We start from the raw sequence: 18,690 nt of genomic DNA on the forward strand, positions 1-18,690 counted from the left end.
TGATTGTATTTTTAACTTTTGAGAACTCTTTCTTTTCTTTAAATGTTTCTTTTAAAAATATCCCACTGTGTTTCATGTAAGTAATATCTTAGTTCTCTCAGGATAATGATAGTCTTTTAAAATTAAAATTTTTAATTTTTTTTGAATTTTGAAGTGACTTTAGACTTACAGGAGAGTTGCAAAGAGAGTACATAAGAGTACTTAAGTTTCCTGCATACCCTTCAGCAGGCTTCCCTTAATGTTAATATCTTATATAGTTGCAGTACTTTTGTCAATACCGGAAGTTAACATTGGTTCAGTACTATTAATTAAACTATAGACTTTACTCAGGTTTCCCCAGTTTTTTTTTAAACTGATGTGTTTTTTTTTGTTGTTGTTGTTGTTCCGGGATCTAATCCAAGAAACTGCATTGCATTTAGTGGTGACGTCTCCTTGGTCTCCCCTGATCTGTGATAGTTTCTTAGTCTTTTTTTTTTTTTTAATGACCTTGACAGTTTTGAAGAGGACTGTTCAAGTATTTTGTAGAATGTCCTTTAATTCAAATTTGTCTGATGTTTTCTCATGATTATACTAGGGTTATGTGTTTGGGGGGAAAATACCACAGAAGTCAGGTTGCCCTCCTCCCCTTCCCTCCCCCTAATTTTTTTTTTTTTTTTTTAGAATGAAATTTTTTTTTAAAATTTATTTATTTATTTTATTTATTTTTGGCTGCATTGGGTCTTCCTTGCTGCGTACGTGCTTTCTCTAGTTGCAGAGAGCGGGGGCTACTCTTCGTTGCGGTGCGTGGGCTTCTCATTGCGTTGGCTTCTCTTGTTGCGGAGCACGGGCTCTAGGCACGCGGGCGTCCATAGTTGGTGGCTCGCGGGCTCTAGAGCGCAGGCTCAGTAGTTGTGGCGCATGGGCTTTGTTGCTCCACGGCATGTGGGAACTTCCCGGACCAGGGCTTGAACCCTTGTCCCCTGCATTGGCAGGTGGATTCTTAACCGCTGCGCCACCAGGGAAGCCCCCTCCCCCTAATTAAAAATTTTTTTTTTTTTGCGTAATCTCTTCAAGTTGCATTTTTTTCTACAGGTAGTCATTATTTTTAAAAAATTCTTTCATGTTGGAGGTTTTTCTCAGACATCTAGTAATCCTTAATTGACTGCTACAATTTAAGAGAGAGGATTGAAAAACTGATTCAAGATTATGAAAATATAAATGAGGCTTGTTGACTATTAATTTCACTGTGGGTGATCTGATTGGGCATCTTAATTTGGGATCTCTAATGTTCTACTTGAGGCTTTTTTCGTTGGTCTGGTTAGATTCTGCAAAGAAGGATCCTTCAGTTTCCCTCCTGGAGGGTGAAAATTAGGGAAAGAAGGCTGGGAGGTCTTACTCAATATGTTTACTTAATCTCTCCATTTTCAATATGGTGCCCTCCCCTTTACTGTTGCTGGCATCCCTCAGCCTAGAAACCCTCCATTTAACCCTCTGTAGAGTATAAATCTTCAGTCTCTTATCAAGATGGTAGAGTAGCAGGCACCTTGCTTTACAGCTGGGAAGAAAATCTAAGGATCTGAAGCTTCTGAAACGGAATTTCAGCCAGTCCTCTTTATAGTTCCATCTTTCACTTCCACTTCCTGGACATTTTGGAGATTCTATGATGTAAATTTTATTTATTCTAAGTTTACCACAGATAGCTCATGATTTAGTTTTCTTTGGTTTGTGTAGTCGTTTATCACTCTTCCATCTGCCTTCTAAGAAAATTATCTTGCTATTGTCTCCCCTGACTTTTGGGGGGAGGAAAGAAGGAGTGTCTTTTTATGGCTTACGGCTTTTAAAAAATTCCTTGACTGTTGTTTTAGTGGCATTTCAGGCAGGAGCAAAAGTGGATATGTGTTCAACCTACCATCCTTATCCAACAGTTTGGCAAGACTTCATTAAAGATTTCTTGAAAGGTGAGAAGTTTGTACCAGCTTTCTCCTTGATAAATATTCTATATCCCTGGACTGAGAAATGAGGAATAGGACAGATAAGTACACCATGTTATTTTCTCTGACTATTATACCCTAAAGAAATACGTTGCTGTTTTTTTTTTTTTTTTCTTTTTGCCACCCCGTGTAGTTCCCTGAGCAGGGATTGAAGATTGAATCCGGGCCCTGGCAGTGGAAGCGCAGAGTTCTAACCACTGGACCACTGGGGAATTCCCTCTACCATCTAGGTCTTTTTAAAAAAATATTTATTTATTTATTTATTTATTTTGGCTGCGCTGGGCCTTAGTTGTGGCAGGCAGGATCTTCATTGTGGCATGTGGGATCTTTAGTTGCAGCATGCGGGATCATTTAGTTGCAGCATGTGGACTTCTTAGCTGCGGCATGCATGCAGGATCTAGTTCCCTGACCAGGGATAGAACCCGGGCCCCCTGCATTGGGAGTGCAGAATCTTACCCACTGCACCACCAGCAAAGTCCCCATCTAGGTCTTTATTCAGTGGTTTCTTCTACATGGAATGCTCCTTCCTCCCCCTCCTTGCTTTTCTCCCTAGTTCTTCATTGCTAATGCCTTCCCACTCCAAGCAGTCTTCTTTGATCCTTGTCCTCACCATTACCACCTCCAAGTTTGGATAATGTACCCTTTTATGTTTCTACACCTAGCAATTATTATACTACTGTAATTGTATATTTAAGTGTCCACAGCCACTTAGCCAGGGACCAAATCTTATTTATCTTTGAATATACGTTATTTATCTCACAAATTGGAACACAAGTCCTTGTCATTTTAAAATTCAAAACTTGCAGGAAAATAAAATATGGCTTAAAAAAAACTGTATAATTCTCTTATGGATACTGAATTAATACCAAAATCCATTTAAGAGTTCATCAATAAAATGACAAAAATGAGGAGGAAAAGTCAGTGATTCTTTCTGAATAAATTTCAATGAAGTTACTATGGCTTAAAGAGCAAGGATATGTTGTGTTAGGTTGGATACTTTTGTCAGTGGCTATGAAGACTAATTGCTGCCTCTTTAATTAGAATTGTTTGGAAAATACCATGTCATTTGAGTTCAAGGAGAACATGTTTCCTAAGTTTGGTAAAATCTGTTCTATTTTATTTAGAGAAATATCTAAATAAATAAGTGCATTAGCTATAATTAGCTTTACCTCATTTTTCAGGAACATGGAAAGCCTTCTGCAGATATTTTCAAGAGTCCCCAAATAAAAGTTCAAGAACATATACAGTTGATCTTTGAATAACAGGGGTTTGAACTGCATGGGTCCACTAACACGTGGATTTTTTTTTCAGTAGTAAATACTGCAATTACTACAAGAACCAAGGTTGGTCACATCTGCGGATGCTGAATCTTGGACTTGAAGGAACTGCGTATACGGAGGGCCCACTCTAAGTTATACACGGCTTTTTGACTGTGTGGAGGGTCAGCACCCCTAATCACTGCTGTTGTTCAAGGGTCAATTATATGTATTTTTAAATAAAAGGAAATCTGACATTGGCAACATTTGGTATAATGAAGGAAATGTTTATTTGGCTAAGCAGAATATCCTACAACTGGATCTGCGGAAAGGCCTTCTTTTGGAGGTGATAAGACAGCAGCTATATGAGGCTTCCCCAGGGGTCAATTCCATTATTTGTCCACTTAGAGGAAAAGTCTTAGCCTAATTCATGGCAAGGCTTTAGGGATACCAAACTTGCATGCAAGCAAAATTTTTGTCAGGGTACATTTTTGTCAGGAAAGGGTCCATAGCTTTTATTAGATTTCTAGTAGTGTCTTGACCTAAGAAAATTTAAGAGCCATTGGTTTAGGTACTTAACTCACTGTGTTTGCTTGAGGGCATAAAGTGGAGGGGGCAGAAGAGTGAGGATTAATTGTGGCTTTAAGACTTAACTTTTTGGGACTTCCCTGGCAGTCCAGTGGTTAAGACTCCGAGCTCCCAATGCAGCGGGACATGGGTTCAATCTCTGGTTGGGGAACTAAGATCCCGCATGCTGCATGGAGCAACCAAAAAAAACCCCAAATACACACACCCCCCCACACACATACACACACACACACAACAGACAAGTTTTTGGTATATGTATAACTGATTCACTTTGCTGTACACCTGAAACTAGCACAACATTGTAAATCAACTATACTCCAATAAAAATTTTTTAAAAATACTTAACTTTTTGGACACAACTCATAATAAGATAACATTAATGTCATGACATATATATATAACTGATACAAAATTTTACAAAACAGTATTTATCATTATAAAGTATGGTGAACTCTTAACATTTTCTATTCTATTGAATATTTAAATTTTAAAATGTTGGTTGTAACCCACTAACTTAATTTCTTAGTATTCTGATTATTGGTAACCCATAGTTTGAAAAACACTGGTTTAGTGCTTGTAAAACCCTTTCCTATACTCTCAGACCTCACAGTAGTCCCATGAGGTACATATGACCTCTTTTTATTTTTACAGATGAGGTGACTCAGAGATGGTAAGTGACTTGTTCAAGTTTGCACTGCCAGTAACGTGGCAGAGTCAGAGTGTGATCTTGGTCCTAGGTTTTGACTCCAGCTCCCCTGGCACCTTTTGTTACATCCCATCCAAACTACATACTTTTCCCTTCCTCTTCTCACTCCCTTCTCTACAATTGTAGGGAATAGTATTAGCTCAGACTACACAATTGGGTAAATCCTAATTTGCCAGTTGGCATACCTGCACTGTCCCCAGTCCTGTTGCTTGTCATTTGGGGTTCTCTCTTAGAAGTTCTGGATTTCCCTAACAGTGTAAAGAAGTTCTTTCCTTCTTTTTTCTTCTCCACCCTAGACCAGTGGTTTTCAAGCCTGGATGTAAAGAGGTTCAATCAGTTGTGGAACTTAATATTCAAGTATCTGGGTCTCCAGCAGGGATTCATTTTTTTTTTTTTTTTGGCTGCATTGGTTCTTCGTTGCTGCGTGTGGGCTTTCTCTAGTTGCGGTGAGCGGGGGCTACTCTTCATTGCGGTGTGCGGGCTTCTCATTGGGGTGGCTTCTCTTGTTGTGGAGCACGGGCTCTAGGCGCGCGGGCTCAGTAGTTGTGACTCGTGGGCTCTAGAGCGCAAGGCTCAGTAGTTGTGGCGCACGGGCTTAGTTGCTCCGCGGCATGTGGGATCTTCCCGGACCAGGACTCAAACCTGTGTCCCCTGCATTGGCAGGTGGATTCTTAACCACTGCGCCACCAGGGAAGCCCTCCAGCAGGGATTCTGATTCAGAAGATCTGGAATGGAGTTTAGACTTCTTTTTTTAATAATTTTTTTTATTGAAGTATAGTTGATGTACAGTATTGTATGTTATACGTGTACAATATAGTGATTTACAATTTTTAAAGGTTATACTCCATTTATAGTTACTATAAAATATTGGCTAGGGACTTCCTTGGTGGCACAGTGGTTAAGAATCTGCCTGCCAATGTAGGGGACATGGGTTCGAGCCCTGGTCCGGGAAGATCCCACATGCCGCGGAGCAACTAAGCCCGTGCGCCACAACTACTGAACCTGCGCTCTAGAGCCCGCGAGCCACAACCACTGCAGCCCGCGTGCCTAGAGCCCGTGCTCCGCACCAAAGAGAAGCCACCGCAATGAGAAGCCCGCACACCGCAACAAAGAGGAACCACCGCAATGAGAAGCCCGCACACCGCAACAAAGAGAAGCCACCGCAATGAGAAGCCCGCACACCGCAACAAAGAGTAGCCCCCGCTCGCCACAACTAGAGAAAGCCTGCGCACAGCAACAAAAACCCAACTCAGCCAAAAAATAAATTAAAAAGTATATATATTGGCTATATTTCCTGTGTTGTACAATATATCCTTGTAGCTTATTTTATACATAACAGTTTGTACCTCTTAATCCCCTACCCCATTATTGCCCTTCCCCCTTCCCTCTCCCCACTGGTAAACAGTAGTTTCTTCTTGCTATCTGTGAGTCTGCTTCTTTTTTGTTATATTCACTAGTTCGTTGTATTTTTTAGATTCTGCATATAAGTGATATCATACAGTATTTGTCTTTCTCTGTCTGACTTACTTCACTAAGCATAATACCTTCCAAATCCATCCATGTTGTTGCAAATGGTGAAATTTCATTCTGTTTTTAATGGTTGAGTAGTATTCCATTGTATGTATACACCACATCTTCTTTATCCATTCATGTGTTTTTAAAAAGCTCCACAGGTAATTGTTATACGTAGTCAAAGTAGAGAAATTCTACCCCGAATACATTATAATTGTTTGGCATAGAAGGAAAACCAGGATTTGGGAAGTAGCTAGAGATTCTTTGGTTCCTTAGAGTTTAGGGACTTAATAATGAGAGACCTGTCCTCTCCTTGGCTCCCAACCTTTGTGGGTGGGTATAAACATTTGGAAACATAATTAGAGCCTGACTGAGTTGTTGAGAATCTAGTGGTTCTCTTCTCCCCACTGCCTCCTTTTTGATGAAATATTGGAAATCATAGGGTCGGAATGTGTCCATCAAAGTGTACAATTGGAAAAGGCACCTTGTGAAATGGTAAGCTTGGATTATTGTTTAATACTTTTCGTGAATAGTAAAGTCTTTGAATGTGTAATGCTTTTGATTTACAGATTTAAACCAATAGTTAAAAAACTGAACTTTATACTTCAAGTTAAATAGTGTATTTGACCACAGAAATGATACTTTGACTAGTTTTGTACTGTGATGAGCAAAACAGGAATTGATAAAATTTTGGTTTCTTAAAAAAAGACATTTCAAATCTCTCTCTTTCTCTCTTTAGTTCTTTTTGGAGGTGGATATCTGCTCAGACAATAAGAATTTTAAGAGGTCAGTTACAAATAATGCTCCTTCATGTTTACAGTGTGATAAAAATTTTATGTTCATGTGCTAAAATATAAAACTGTAGGCTTTTATGTTAAAAGTTGCCTTCCGCAAAAGAATATAGGCAGACTGGAGGTGGGAGGTGGGTTACCTGAAGTGGTTGAGACTGACAGAGGTAGTAATCCACCACCTTTTCTCTTCAATTCAGGCCTGGAATCAGTGGAAATGGGACGGTCTGTGGAGTAGCTTCTAGAGTGTCTGGACAGCTACTCAGTGATTTTCCATACACGACCTCTCTTTTCTGTGGTTTGTAGGCTTGTGCCTGGGAATACCACTCAGTGGAGCTGCCGGTTGGTGAACAGGCTCTTTAGCTGTTGACACGTTGCTGCTTTCAGTCTCTGGAACCTATAGGTTCCTTCATGTTCTTCTTGGCTAGGAAAGAAAAATTTGAAGTTGACCTTATGGAACCTTTCATTTGTTCGTTAATCCTTTTTCTTTTCCCATGGAAGAAAGGAGAATTACTCCTTTCTCAGTGAGTTCTATTTTTTTGTGTAGTTATCTAATTTTGCTTAGACTATAAACTAGAATCTGTCCCTGAGTGCCTTATTTCTCTTGTGAAGAAGGCAGCTATTATTTTCTGTTAGTTGAGATGAAATTTGGAAAAAATTTTTTTAATCTATTATTTTTAAGCTTGATTATTCACTGCTCTAAAATGAGAAAGAAGTAGCCTTTTCACTGCTGTACTTTTTGGTGTTCTTCAGAGTGGTAAATCTGTTAGAACTTTTCCCTCCCTACCTCCTTCTCTCCCTTTTTTCCTTCCGTCCTTTTTTTCTCTTTTTAATGATTTGGTTTTTTTGAAGGTTCTGGAAATGTGCCTCTTTATAAAATTTGGAGACGTTAAAAAAATTTTTTTTAAAGAAACCTAATATTCCAAGGGAGAAATGTATAGTGAATTTATTTATTTAATTTAATTTATTTTTTTGGCCACACCGTGTGGCATGCGGAATCTTAGTTGCCCCACCAGGGATCAAACCGGGGCCCCCCCACCACCCCGCAGTGGAAGCGTGGAGTCTTAACCACTGGACCGCCAGGGAAGTCCCCCATATGATGAATTTAGACGTCAATTTTTTCCTTTCACATGATACTTTTATATTTGATTCTGTTTTTAAAAATGAAAGTTAGCCTAAGGAATCTCCAACTGGCTTTTAGGAAATGTCTATAGGTATTTTTAGCATTCCTGGCAATTTGTTATTACTGTTTCATTCTTCTAGCACAGTGGTTCTCAAATTTCAGGACTTGTTAAAATATAGATTACCATGCCCCAACCTGTAGGTTCCAGTACAGTTCGCTAGTCTGTGGTAGAGCCCAGGTGATGCGGTTGCTGTGGCTGCTGCTGTGGTCGGGCAACCACGCTTTGCGAACCACTGCTCTAGGGTTTACAGATTCTGTTGTGTTTTTGTAAACAAATAAGCTCTGATTCATAAATTACACCGAAATAATGGTGCACGTGTCGTTTTTAACATATTTAGTGATGACTGTCAAATACTTTAAAATCTTGATGTTTTATTATCTAATGTCAAAGAATGCTACTGTTTACTTTTATACATCAAAGTGGTTTACAGCATATAAAATTATTAATAATAAGTTTATTATTTATTTATAACCTTCTCTGAGGGCACCTCAATATCAGGACTGGGAATCATTACTCTGAATTAAAATCGTTGGTCAGGCTACAAGCTGTTTAATACTAATTTGATGTGTAGTTTTGACTTTTAAATAGCATTTTTGAAATGACAGAATAAATATTGTTTCATTTAGTTTGGGTTTTTATTGTTGTTGTGAGCTTTGAACTATGTTTTGGTCTTTGTTAATTAGTTTGCTAGCGGTTGGCAACATCTAATCCTGACTAGTAAGGCCCTGTATCTAGAAAACTTGTGCTTAATTGAGATAACACCTCCATAATTTTAATTATAAATTTTAAATTTGATAGTAGATTCACTTTCTCCCTATCAATGTCAGCAACCAGCACATTAGAGTCCAAAACAGACATTTTGGGGTGAATTTTTTTTTTTTAAGTTTTAAAAAAATTAATTAATTAATAATTAATTAATTTGGTTATGCCAGGTCTTAGTTGCAGCCCATGGGCTCCTTAGTTGTGGTTCGCCAGCTCCTTAGTTGCAGCACATGTGCTCCTTAGTTGTGGCATGCAAACTCTTAGTTGTGGCATGCATGTGGGATCTAGTTCCCTGACCAGGGATCGAACCCAGGCCCCCTGCATTGGGAGCACGGAGTCTTAACCACTGCGCCACCAGCAAAATCCCTGGGGTGAATTTTTAACAGATGTGATTTAAGAAAAAACTCATGGAGACAAGTAAAGATTTTTTTAAATTAAAATATACTCATCTGGAGTTTGTTTTAAAGCAAGCTGTGTGTGTGTGTAGTATATGTATACACGCATTTAGTTTGCCTTATATATGTATGTACATATGTAAATGTACTTCATGTGTGTATATTTATATGTATATACACTTACGTAAAATTCATAGCCTCTCACAGTATAGTGTTTGGAACCAGATGATAGTTATGTAAACACCAAGTTTCAAATGACCACCGCTCTCCCCAAACCCTTACCCTGCATTCTCCCCAATACTAACAACTGAAATCGCAGTATCACAACCAGCAGCTTTCACCTACTGCAGAGATTTCTCCACTGATCATTATTATCTCTTGGACATCACCAAATTGATAGATATTGGGAATGGCTTATAGTTTTTAGAGAGAATTTTCTTTGAGGAAAAGGGAACTGATTTTAATTTTTTAGGCATAGTTCCCATGATCTGGATTTTCTTTTCTTTTAGAAAGCAAAGGCCTTGAAAAAGAATAACCAAGTAAACTAGTTCTCAAACTCTGCCTTGCTTCCAAGTGCCAGCTGTGGTGTACTAGGTCTAACCTGTGAATTTCCTCAGATACAGGTTATTATCCATAACCTGCTTTTCTCACTTACCCTTCATCTTCTCCATAGCTCTGAGAGATCATTTTGAAGGAATAATGGATGAACCTTCTTCCTTGGCCAAACCTGTGGAGCTGAACCAGCACTCCCGATTCATAATTGGTTCCGTGTCTGAAGATAACTCAGAGGATGAGATTAGCAACCTGGTGAAGCTGGACCTACTGGAGGAGAAGGAGGGCTCTCTGTCACCAGCCTCTGTCTGCTCAGATACGCTCTCTGACTTGGGGATCTCTAGCCTACAGGATGGCTTGGCCTTACACATGAGGTAAGTCAGAGAAGTTTAATGTTTTACTTATTTAATCTGTCCTATTGGTTTCACTGATCTTGTTCTGAAAAGAGCAAGAATAATTTGAGCCAAGATTTTTTCACCTTTTTCTGTATCATTGGACTTTTTGATGAGTAAGTGGGAAATGATGTATTTTGCCTGGAGTGCAGGTTTTGAAAGTGTCTTTTCCTAAATGTTCCTCTAAACTTTCTCCCATTCCTCCCACATGCTAGGTCTTTTAGTGAGACCTAGCAAGTAAGAGTGAGGAATTTCAGTCTCCGTACTACTTTGACTAACACTGTTTTATAATTGCCTGATGATTGATAGGACTTTTCCAGGGGTGGGCAAATTTGTAGTAATCTTTCTTTGAACTGCTTTATCATGTCAGAAGGTTATATTCTAATTCTGGCAGGGCCAGTCTTTATTGAGGAACAAGGGGTTGTTGTAGAGCTCTCCTTTTTCTCTAGAAACGTGATTCTCTACATGTAATTGAGAATGTCAGTAAATAGTAACACTAGATTATTCTTATTTATTGATGTTTGATTGTACAACCAGTGTGTGAACTTTTGGTCATTTGCTTTGCATTTCTTGGATTGAAAAGTCTGAATTAGTGGTTCTTGGTTTTTACTGTACATCAGAATCGCTTGGGGGACCTTAAGAAATGAGCCCCATCCCCAGAAATTCTGATTCAGGTGATACTGGCCTGGCTTGGAGCTGGGGCATTTTTTTTTAAAGCTATTTGAATGATTCTAATATACAGCCAGGGTTGAGATTATCGGTTAGCCTAGATAAACATAAATTAGGGTGACTATTGCTGCTGTTATTATCTTGGTGCTTCTATAATTAATGGATCATAAAATAATTCAGCTCCTTTTTATACACTCAAGATATAGATTCTGTAGTAAAATCCTATACTGGGTCTGGCTGAATGCGACTGTCCTGCCTTATGGTTATCCCTGGGGATTTGGGGTCCTTGCTTCTGAAACATGAAGTAGTGAGTGTCAGTGGTCACCCCTGTTTGGCTACGTGGAGGTCGAAAGAAAAAAGTTAAGCAAGTTAATTATGTTTTACTTTTCCTAGAACTGCAATGAACCAGCGAGATAATTTAGCCCAATGCCTTTTATTTAAATAGATGAGAAAACTGAGGTCTAAAGAGGGAAAATAACTTGCCTAAAGGTAAATAGCTAGAAGACTGGAATTCAAAGTTAGATGCCCGGATTCCATTGAAGTAACTTTTCTCCCCTATTTCCCTGACCATACAAGTGTTTTAATTATATAACTAGTGCAGACAAAGTTGGTTTTTAGGAGTTAGTGAATAAAGTATTATATCTAATCTCTGGGCTAAAAAGAGGAATAGAAGTCAGTATTTAGTAGCAGGGAAAAGAGGTCAGGTTTTTATCTTTATGTAAACGTTTTTTCTTACTTAATAGTTCACTTAATGGTTGGCCTGAAGGCTAATACTGGGGGCGGTATCCCTGAGGTCATTTGTAAATGAGTGGGGGTTGTGACTGGTGGGATTAGTTGCATTGAGAAGGACGAGGACCAAAGATTCTAAACCTTCTGCAATGTACTGGATAATCACACACAACGGAGAATTGTTCTCACAATGTCATGGTGCCCCTGTTGAGAAAGACTGGGTGAAATCTAAATCCTTAAAGCCACACGGCACTTGAGAAATTTGTCCAATTTGAGGCCAGGTGAAGCAGAATATCCATTCATTGGATTAGGAAATTGTGAGTTTGGCAATGGTGAGATAAATACCATTATAAGAAATTCAGCTGATGATATTACAAGGCAGTTTATAGTTGCCAAATCATTCCCAAAGTTGATGGCTCTTATTGCAAAGTCTATGGGGTCAGTGGTATGAGCACTTGAGAATTTCTTTGCATGCCCTTCTGTTGCAAAACTCATGCCTGTAGCTTGTGGAGGAACCACGGATTGATGTGTGATCAGCAGCCTGGGAAGGAGACAGTGCCAGTTTCTACTTGCTTCTCAGATAGCTAATGTTCCAAAATAGAACAAAGGTTCTCCATTGATTCATTTTTTTTTTTTTAAACTTCCATCACTTTTTTTTTTTTTTTGGCTGCATTGGGTCTTCGTTGCTGTGCACGGGCTTTCTCTAGTTGTGGCGAGCGGGAGCTACTCTTTGTTGTGGCACGTGGGCTTCTCATTGTGGTGGCTTCTCTTGTTGTGGAGCATGGGCTCTAGGCCCCCGGGCTTCAGTAATTGCAGCACATGGGCTCAGTAGTTGCAGCACGCCAGCCCTAGAGCGTGCGAGCTTCAGTAGTTGTGGTGTGTGGGCTCAGTAGTTGTGGCTCGCAGGCTGTAGAGCGTAGGCTCAGTAGTTGTGGCACATGGACTTTGTTGCTCTGCGGCATGTGGGATCTTCCCAGACCTGGGATCGAACCCGTGTTCCCTGCATTGGCAGGTGGATTCTTAACCACTGCACCACCAGGGAAGTCCCCATTGATTTATTTCTTAAGTCACTTGTGGATATGATGTCCTTGGGGGGTAATTTATTTATTTATTTATTCTTAATTTTTTAAATTTATTTATTTATTTTTGGCTGTGTTGGGTCTTCGTTTCTGTGCGAGGGCTTTCTTTAGTTGCGGCAAGTGAGGGCCACTCTTCATCGCGGTGCGCGGGCCTCTCACTATCGCGGCCTCTCTTGTTGCGGAGCACGGGCTCCAGACGCTCAGGCTCAGTAATTGTGGCTCACGGGCCTAGTTGCTCTGCGGCATGTGGGATCTTCCCAGACCAGGGCTCGAACCCGTGTCCCCTGCATTGGCAGGCAGATTCTCAACCACTGCGCCACCAGGGAAGCCCCTTGGGGGGTAATTTAAATTGTTCCAAATTCATTTTATATATTAGAAAGGACTGTTCTGACATTTGCCACCAATTAAGTAGGTGACCACAGACAATTCATGTTACCTCTTTGGACTCATATTCCTCATCTGTGAAAATGATGATATTGATTCAGATACTCCTTTTCGCCCTTTGAACCCAAATTAAATAGAGACTGGCTGAGTTTAGGATTAGCTCCCAGAATGAATAATCTTAATCCTTCACAGGTGATACAGATTAAAGAGGCAGGTACATTCTCAAAAGATGCTAACTGGAGGTCATCTAAAACCAAGTGAAGTAATTGCCATAGTATAGGATGAGAGTGGGCCCCTCTCTCAAGTTAGGGCTTTGTTTTAGGTGCTAAATGAGAAGTCTAGTGGGTGTGATGGATGAATAGGCAGAAAAAGAAAATAGACTTTTCCAGAGTTGGAGATGACTTGCATCACATGTTTTCTAGAGTGCCAGGGTAAGATTGGATTAATCACTCTCTAAGCTTTATGACCCAGACATTTGAAAATAATACCCTAAGAAAGTAGTTGTAGCTTGGTGGGAATATATAGGCATCATGGTAGATAACTGTGCTTTAGCTTTTTATTTTTAGAGAAGATCAGCTAGGGTTTATGACCTGTATATCAGCTAGGTCGATACGTTTCTGAACCTTACTATTGTTATTTTTCTTGCAGTTTTCATAAAGGTCTATTTCATTATTGGTGGGTAGCGCATTTAACAGTTAAATACATTTAAATAATGTATAAGTGACTGCACGACTGCAGCATTGGTAACTAGATAGATAACCAATTCAACTAGAAACCAGCTAACAAGTAACTCTCTAAATATTTAAAATACAGCTCTTGTTTAGATCATCCTTTGTTTTGATCACCTTCTGGGGGGCAGGGAAAGCCGGCTGGTCACATTGGAAATATATTAAGGCCAAATGTTCTGATATCCATTCTCAGAGGTTTCGTTCAGCTGGATTAAGCCTCCAACTCCAGGGCAAGCCCAAGCTTGTGACCTCCAGCATTAATGCTCTTCCCATCTACCAGAGCAGACAGTGTAAGCTTCACACCAGGCCTCAGAGTCTGAGTGTAGCACACACTCCAATTAAACTAGAGTTGTTGACTTTTGCAGAAATGGAAACAGTGGGATCCAACTGATATTTAGCTGCAATGCCAAAGCTAGTGCAGTTGGTTCCTGCAGTGCCAAAGCTAGTGCAGTTGGTTCCAAGCAGGGTTTACTGAAGTGTCAAGATCTTCACATACTTTCTGATAAATTGACCCTCCAAATTCTGTCCCATCATTGATGTTAGTGTGTAGCTGGAAGTCCCCAGTCCTGTAGCCCACTGCAAAATTATTCCTTGTCAGCTTTGATTTGGCACTGTCAAAAGTCATCTGGTGCCCAGCAAGCCAGCCCTCATAACCAAAGACTGCTGAACCGTGGATTGCAGGTCCAGCAAAATCAAAGCCAACATCACAACCAAGGTTTATACACTCCCTCTTGTAAGAAGACTTGATTTTGCTGCTTTTCTTTCCCGTGTTTGGTGAAAAGGTGGTATCGGATGTCAGTTTCAAACCTTGACAAATCTGGTCTTCAATAGTGATTTCTGTTCCCAGAGTGTTATCAGTGTTCCACTTTTCTGTGAAAGTCAGACCATACTCACACCATTTATATTTGGTCTCCAAGGTCCCAGTAACTTTACCAGTGTCTGTGTTAGATTAACCAGATGTTGAGAATTCCACCCCACTGCATGACTTTGTTTTCACATCTAGTTTCACCAGCCCAAAACCAAATCCTTTGTTGAAAATATCTCTGGCAGCTTTGCCAACGTCAGCACATGATGGAGGAATACACATTGGCCTTGGGCAGTTCTGTCGGTAGACCTTGGGAAAAGGTGATCTGGTGGTCTCCTGGGGTAGGGGGCTGAGGCAGCTCGCTCGGGGTCGGGCTGCAGCTGCCAAGGTTGGAGGGCGAAGTTCATTATTAATATTTAATTGAACATTTGAGGAGAAAAACCATTAAAGACTGAATGTAGGCATCTCAATTTTGATACGTAATGTATGATTTGGTGGCATATAATAGAGCCATCTAGTTGTATGGATATTGACATTTTCTCTGCTCCTTGTGGGATGCCACTTGAGGTCAGATTGTTCTGCATACTTACAATGCTGTGCAAATCCAGATTACCCCACACTATCACACTATCAAACAAACAAAGACAGTAATCAGTTTTGTCAAATAGTATGCTGATTTCCTGGTTGAAGTCCAGTTTGAGACAGGTTAGCCTCACAGTTGAATCTTTTACCTCTTAAGGTACTGTGATTTCTTTAAATCTTTTCTATACTATAATTCATGTATTTGAAACTCCATCTCAATTTTCTCTTAAACTTCTTAAAAATGTATACTCAAAATATCAAAGGGCCAACATTTTATGCTTAGCAAGCATGTTTGGTTAATGACTTTATTTGCGAACAATCTGTAAATGCTGTTGTTTGTGTGTGTGTATATGTATATATATATATATATCAAGCCTAAGATGTCCTGTAGCTGGGGTTTAAGACAGTAGTTGCTGCTGTGGAAGGAGAGAGTCACTTAGTTCACTCAGGAAGGGCTTCTTGAAGGTGAGTTATATTCCTATCTCCTTTATGGTCTAGAAAGAAAAGTAGTTTACCAATATCTTAGAAAATTTAGAATTCACATATGAGATTGTTATAACGTGTTTGACTCTTCAGAAGAATCTAACTAGAGAGTTTTGATGCTATTTTCTAATTAGAAATAATCTTTAAAGTTTCTCCAATGATGCCAGTCATGGAATGCAGACAGGTAATATACCGAATTTGGGATCAGCTCCTAGATACTGCACTTCATGGTCATATTAAAAATTTCATATAGAGCTGTACCAAGCTTCATCCATAAGAAATAAGGTGATTCTAACCTTAGTTAGAATCTGAGAGAATCTGGGAGCGGCTCTCAGCTTCCATTCCCATTGACTGGGTCAAGAGGGAAGTTATAGGGAACAAGAATAGCAAGAGAGAGAGCTGACCTATTCCTGCTGCATCCTATCCTATTTTTCACATTGTCTGTATGAATTAGCAGTCCTGTTTTCTCAGTGACTAATTAGAAAAATAATAGTAATGATTGGTAACATTATCAAGTGCTTTACTGTATGCCAAACTCTCTGATGTGCTTTATGTGGAGTGTCACACTTAATCTCCACCACAGTAAACCCACGAGGTAAGTAACATACTCTTATTACCCACAATTTATGGATGGGGAATTTATGGATGGGGAATTACCCAGTCAGAGCGCATACTGTCAGCCACTACACTAAAACAAGAACCCTGGGTGTAATAGATAGGTTGTGGTCTCTTTGAGCAATTTTTCTCTAATTAAACGTCAGCCTTATTTAAAAGGGACAGAAGTTAGGAAATATATATATATATTTTTTAGATTTTTTTTTTTTGATGTGGACCTTTTTTTTTAAGTCTTTATTGAATTTGTTACAATATTGCTTCTATTTTATGTTTGGGTTTTTGGCTGTGAGGCATGTGGGCTGTTAGCTCCTGGACCAGGGATTGAACCTGCACCCCCTGCATTGGAAGACAAAGTCTTAACCACTGGACTGCCAGGGAAGTCCCTGAAAATATATTTTTACATAATGCTTTATTAAAGAAGCAATAAGGAAAATTAAAAACAAAATACTAGAAAGCAAACATAAAGCCTTGTGTATCCACCACCCAGAGATAACTCCTGCTAATACCCTATTGTATAGTCTTCTGGATCCTTTTCTGTGCATATGTGCATATGCGTTTCTTGCTACTGAAATGAGATCATCCTGTACACGTTGTTTTACAGTCTCTTTTTTGTCAAAAATTTCCACTTTTGTATTTCAATAAATTTTCATCTCATCTAATATGTACACCATATTCAAATTTCTCCAGTTGACTCTAAAATCCTGGTTCATCCAAACTGGTATCAAATCCAGGACCATACGTTGTATATTATATCCCTTAAATTTCTTAATCTATCGGTACCCTCTTTTTTTTTGGTGACAGTAACTCGTTGAAAAGGAAAGTAGCAAATCATGAAAGTATATGGCTACTAGTGATAGTTTGGTGGTATAGAGATAAATGGAAGGAAAAATAAAGGATAATTTACCATTCCACACTTTTTATTGTTATAGCATGTGTAGCACAACAATTTGGTGTTGCATTAATGATGATATTTTAGTGGATTTTACAATCATAATGAAAGTGACCATTATAAAATATAGTATGATTTGACCAAAAGCTATGAAGAACAAGAGCTTTCTGGTTTTAGCTGTATATATTTGTGTTTGACCTGGAAAGAATCAAGGATTCTCTTTATTTTTTAGTCTCTCACTTTTAAACTCCTGAGTCTGAAGTGATTTCATTTAAATCTAGTGATGGAGGTGAAAATAAATAGCTGCAAAAGCCTTTGGAAAAGTAAAATGTGCCATACTGGTATAATATATTATTTATTATGGAGGAGTCCATTTGTGAGGTAAATTTTCATATTAAGGCTGTTGGGAATTTAGATCTGAAATCAGGCTTTTGATTACAGCAAACATTTACTGTCAACGTTATAATTTATATGTTGAGAATAACCATTATTGAGAGGGCAGGAAACTTCATTTCCCCTTCCTATCTTTTGGCTCATCTCTCTCGAGCTGTGACATGGGGAATAAGGAGACTGACTCTAGTTTTGAGTTTCTATTATGGCTTTGCTTGCAGATGGGCCTGTGAGAGTGTTCTTATGTTTGGCTTTCTTAGGACTTCCCATTTAGCTTCCCTGAGCTTCCCCCCTTCCCCCAGCAGCTCTCCGAACTCTTTACTCTCAATACTCCTTCCTTGATATTCTGAGGTTCCCAGTTGCCATGGTACCTCAGAAGTGGAGTAGACAGAGAAGGTCATTATGAGATCTGCAACGTGGTACTTTTTTGCTGAGGGCAATAGTTTCCTGTCTCTATCTCCCACTCATTCCTTCTTTCCATTCAGAAAACAGGAGCTGTCTCTGTCTGTGTGCGTATTATAGTCTCCAGAGTTTATTCTACAAATGTAGCTAATTGTAGGCATGAAATTACAAATGTTCTAATGTTCCGGACAGCTGCTTGAAAGTGTTTATTCCTTTTAGTACTTCTAGTGTAATGCATACATTTTCCCCCTCTGTTTTTCCTGTTAATATGAATTTAAAAGTGAAGTTTGCTTTTACTACTTAAATTTTTAAAAATTATGAGATGTACGCTTATTAGAGAAAATTTGGAAATCCAAAAAGTATAAAGAAAGAAATAAAAAACAATCCAGGATATGATCATCCAGCAATAACTGCTGTTAATATTTGATATGTTTCCTTTCAGTGTTTTTTACCCCTTAAGGATAAATTTCGTTAAAAAGTATATACATAGGTGATGTTGTAATGAATACACAGCTCTGTTTCCTGCTTTTTTTCCCCACATAACAATATTTTCTCATGTCCTTAAAAATCTTTCATAAACGTGACTTTTTCAGAGTGCTAAAGTAGAGTTATGCTTGTTTCTAAGTGGCTTTCCCTACTATGGGCTCTTTGGTTTCTGAGGCAGTTTATTACTCCTTGACGATCTACTTTCTATTTTCCAAAAAATTTTTTGACATCTATAATCTGTTGGGGGTCTCTTCTACCATTCTTTTTGTCCTTATATCTTTATACCTCTTTTACTATTTTATTGTCATTTTTGTGATTTTGGTAGGGAACAGTAATAAACAAAT

General features: G+C 39.0%; 1 protein-coding gene and 1 pseudogene across 4 annotated transcripts in view; one reads left to right on the forward strand and one right to left on the reverse strand.

Moving 5' to 3' along the window:
* The window catches only part of ACACA (acetyl-CoA carboxylase alpha), a 231,396-nt gene that overhangs the window by 14,523 nt on the left and 198,183 nt on the right, over positions 1-18,690 (forward strand). For 3 of the 4 annotated variants that reach the window (XM_061177170.1, XM_061177168.1, XM_061177169.1), the window contains 2 exons: positions 6,772-6,818; positions 9,835-10,087. In XM_061177170.1, coding sequence (XP_061033153.1) covers positions 9,861-10,087 — 227 coding nt within the window. In that variant the 5' untranslated portion in view covers positions 6,772-6,818; positions 9,835-9,860. Of the gene's footprint in view, positions 1-6,771; positions 6,819-9,834; positions 10,088-18,690 lie in introns of those variants that run through there. The other variant, XM_061177167.1, reaches the window with a different exon arrangement.
* Positions 13,882-14,793, reverse strand: LOC133079669 (voltage-dependent anion-selective channel protein 2-like; annotated as a pseudogene).

The sequence above is a fragment of the Eubalaena glacialis genome, chromosome 19 (genome assembly GCF_028564815.1).
Source record: "Eubalaena glacialis isolate mEubGla1 chromosome 19, mEubGla1.1.hap2.+ XY, whole genome shotgun sequence".
In the NCBI taxonomy this organism is placed as follows: Eukaryota; Metazoa; Chordata; class Mammalia; order Artiodactyla; family Balaenidae; genus Eubalaena; species Eubalaena glacialis.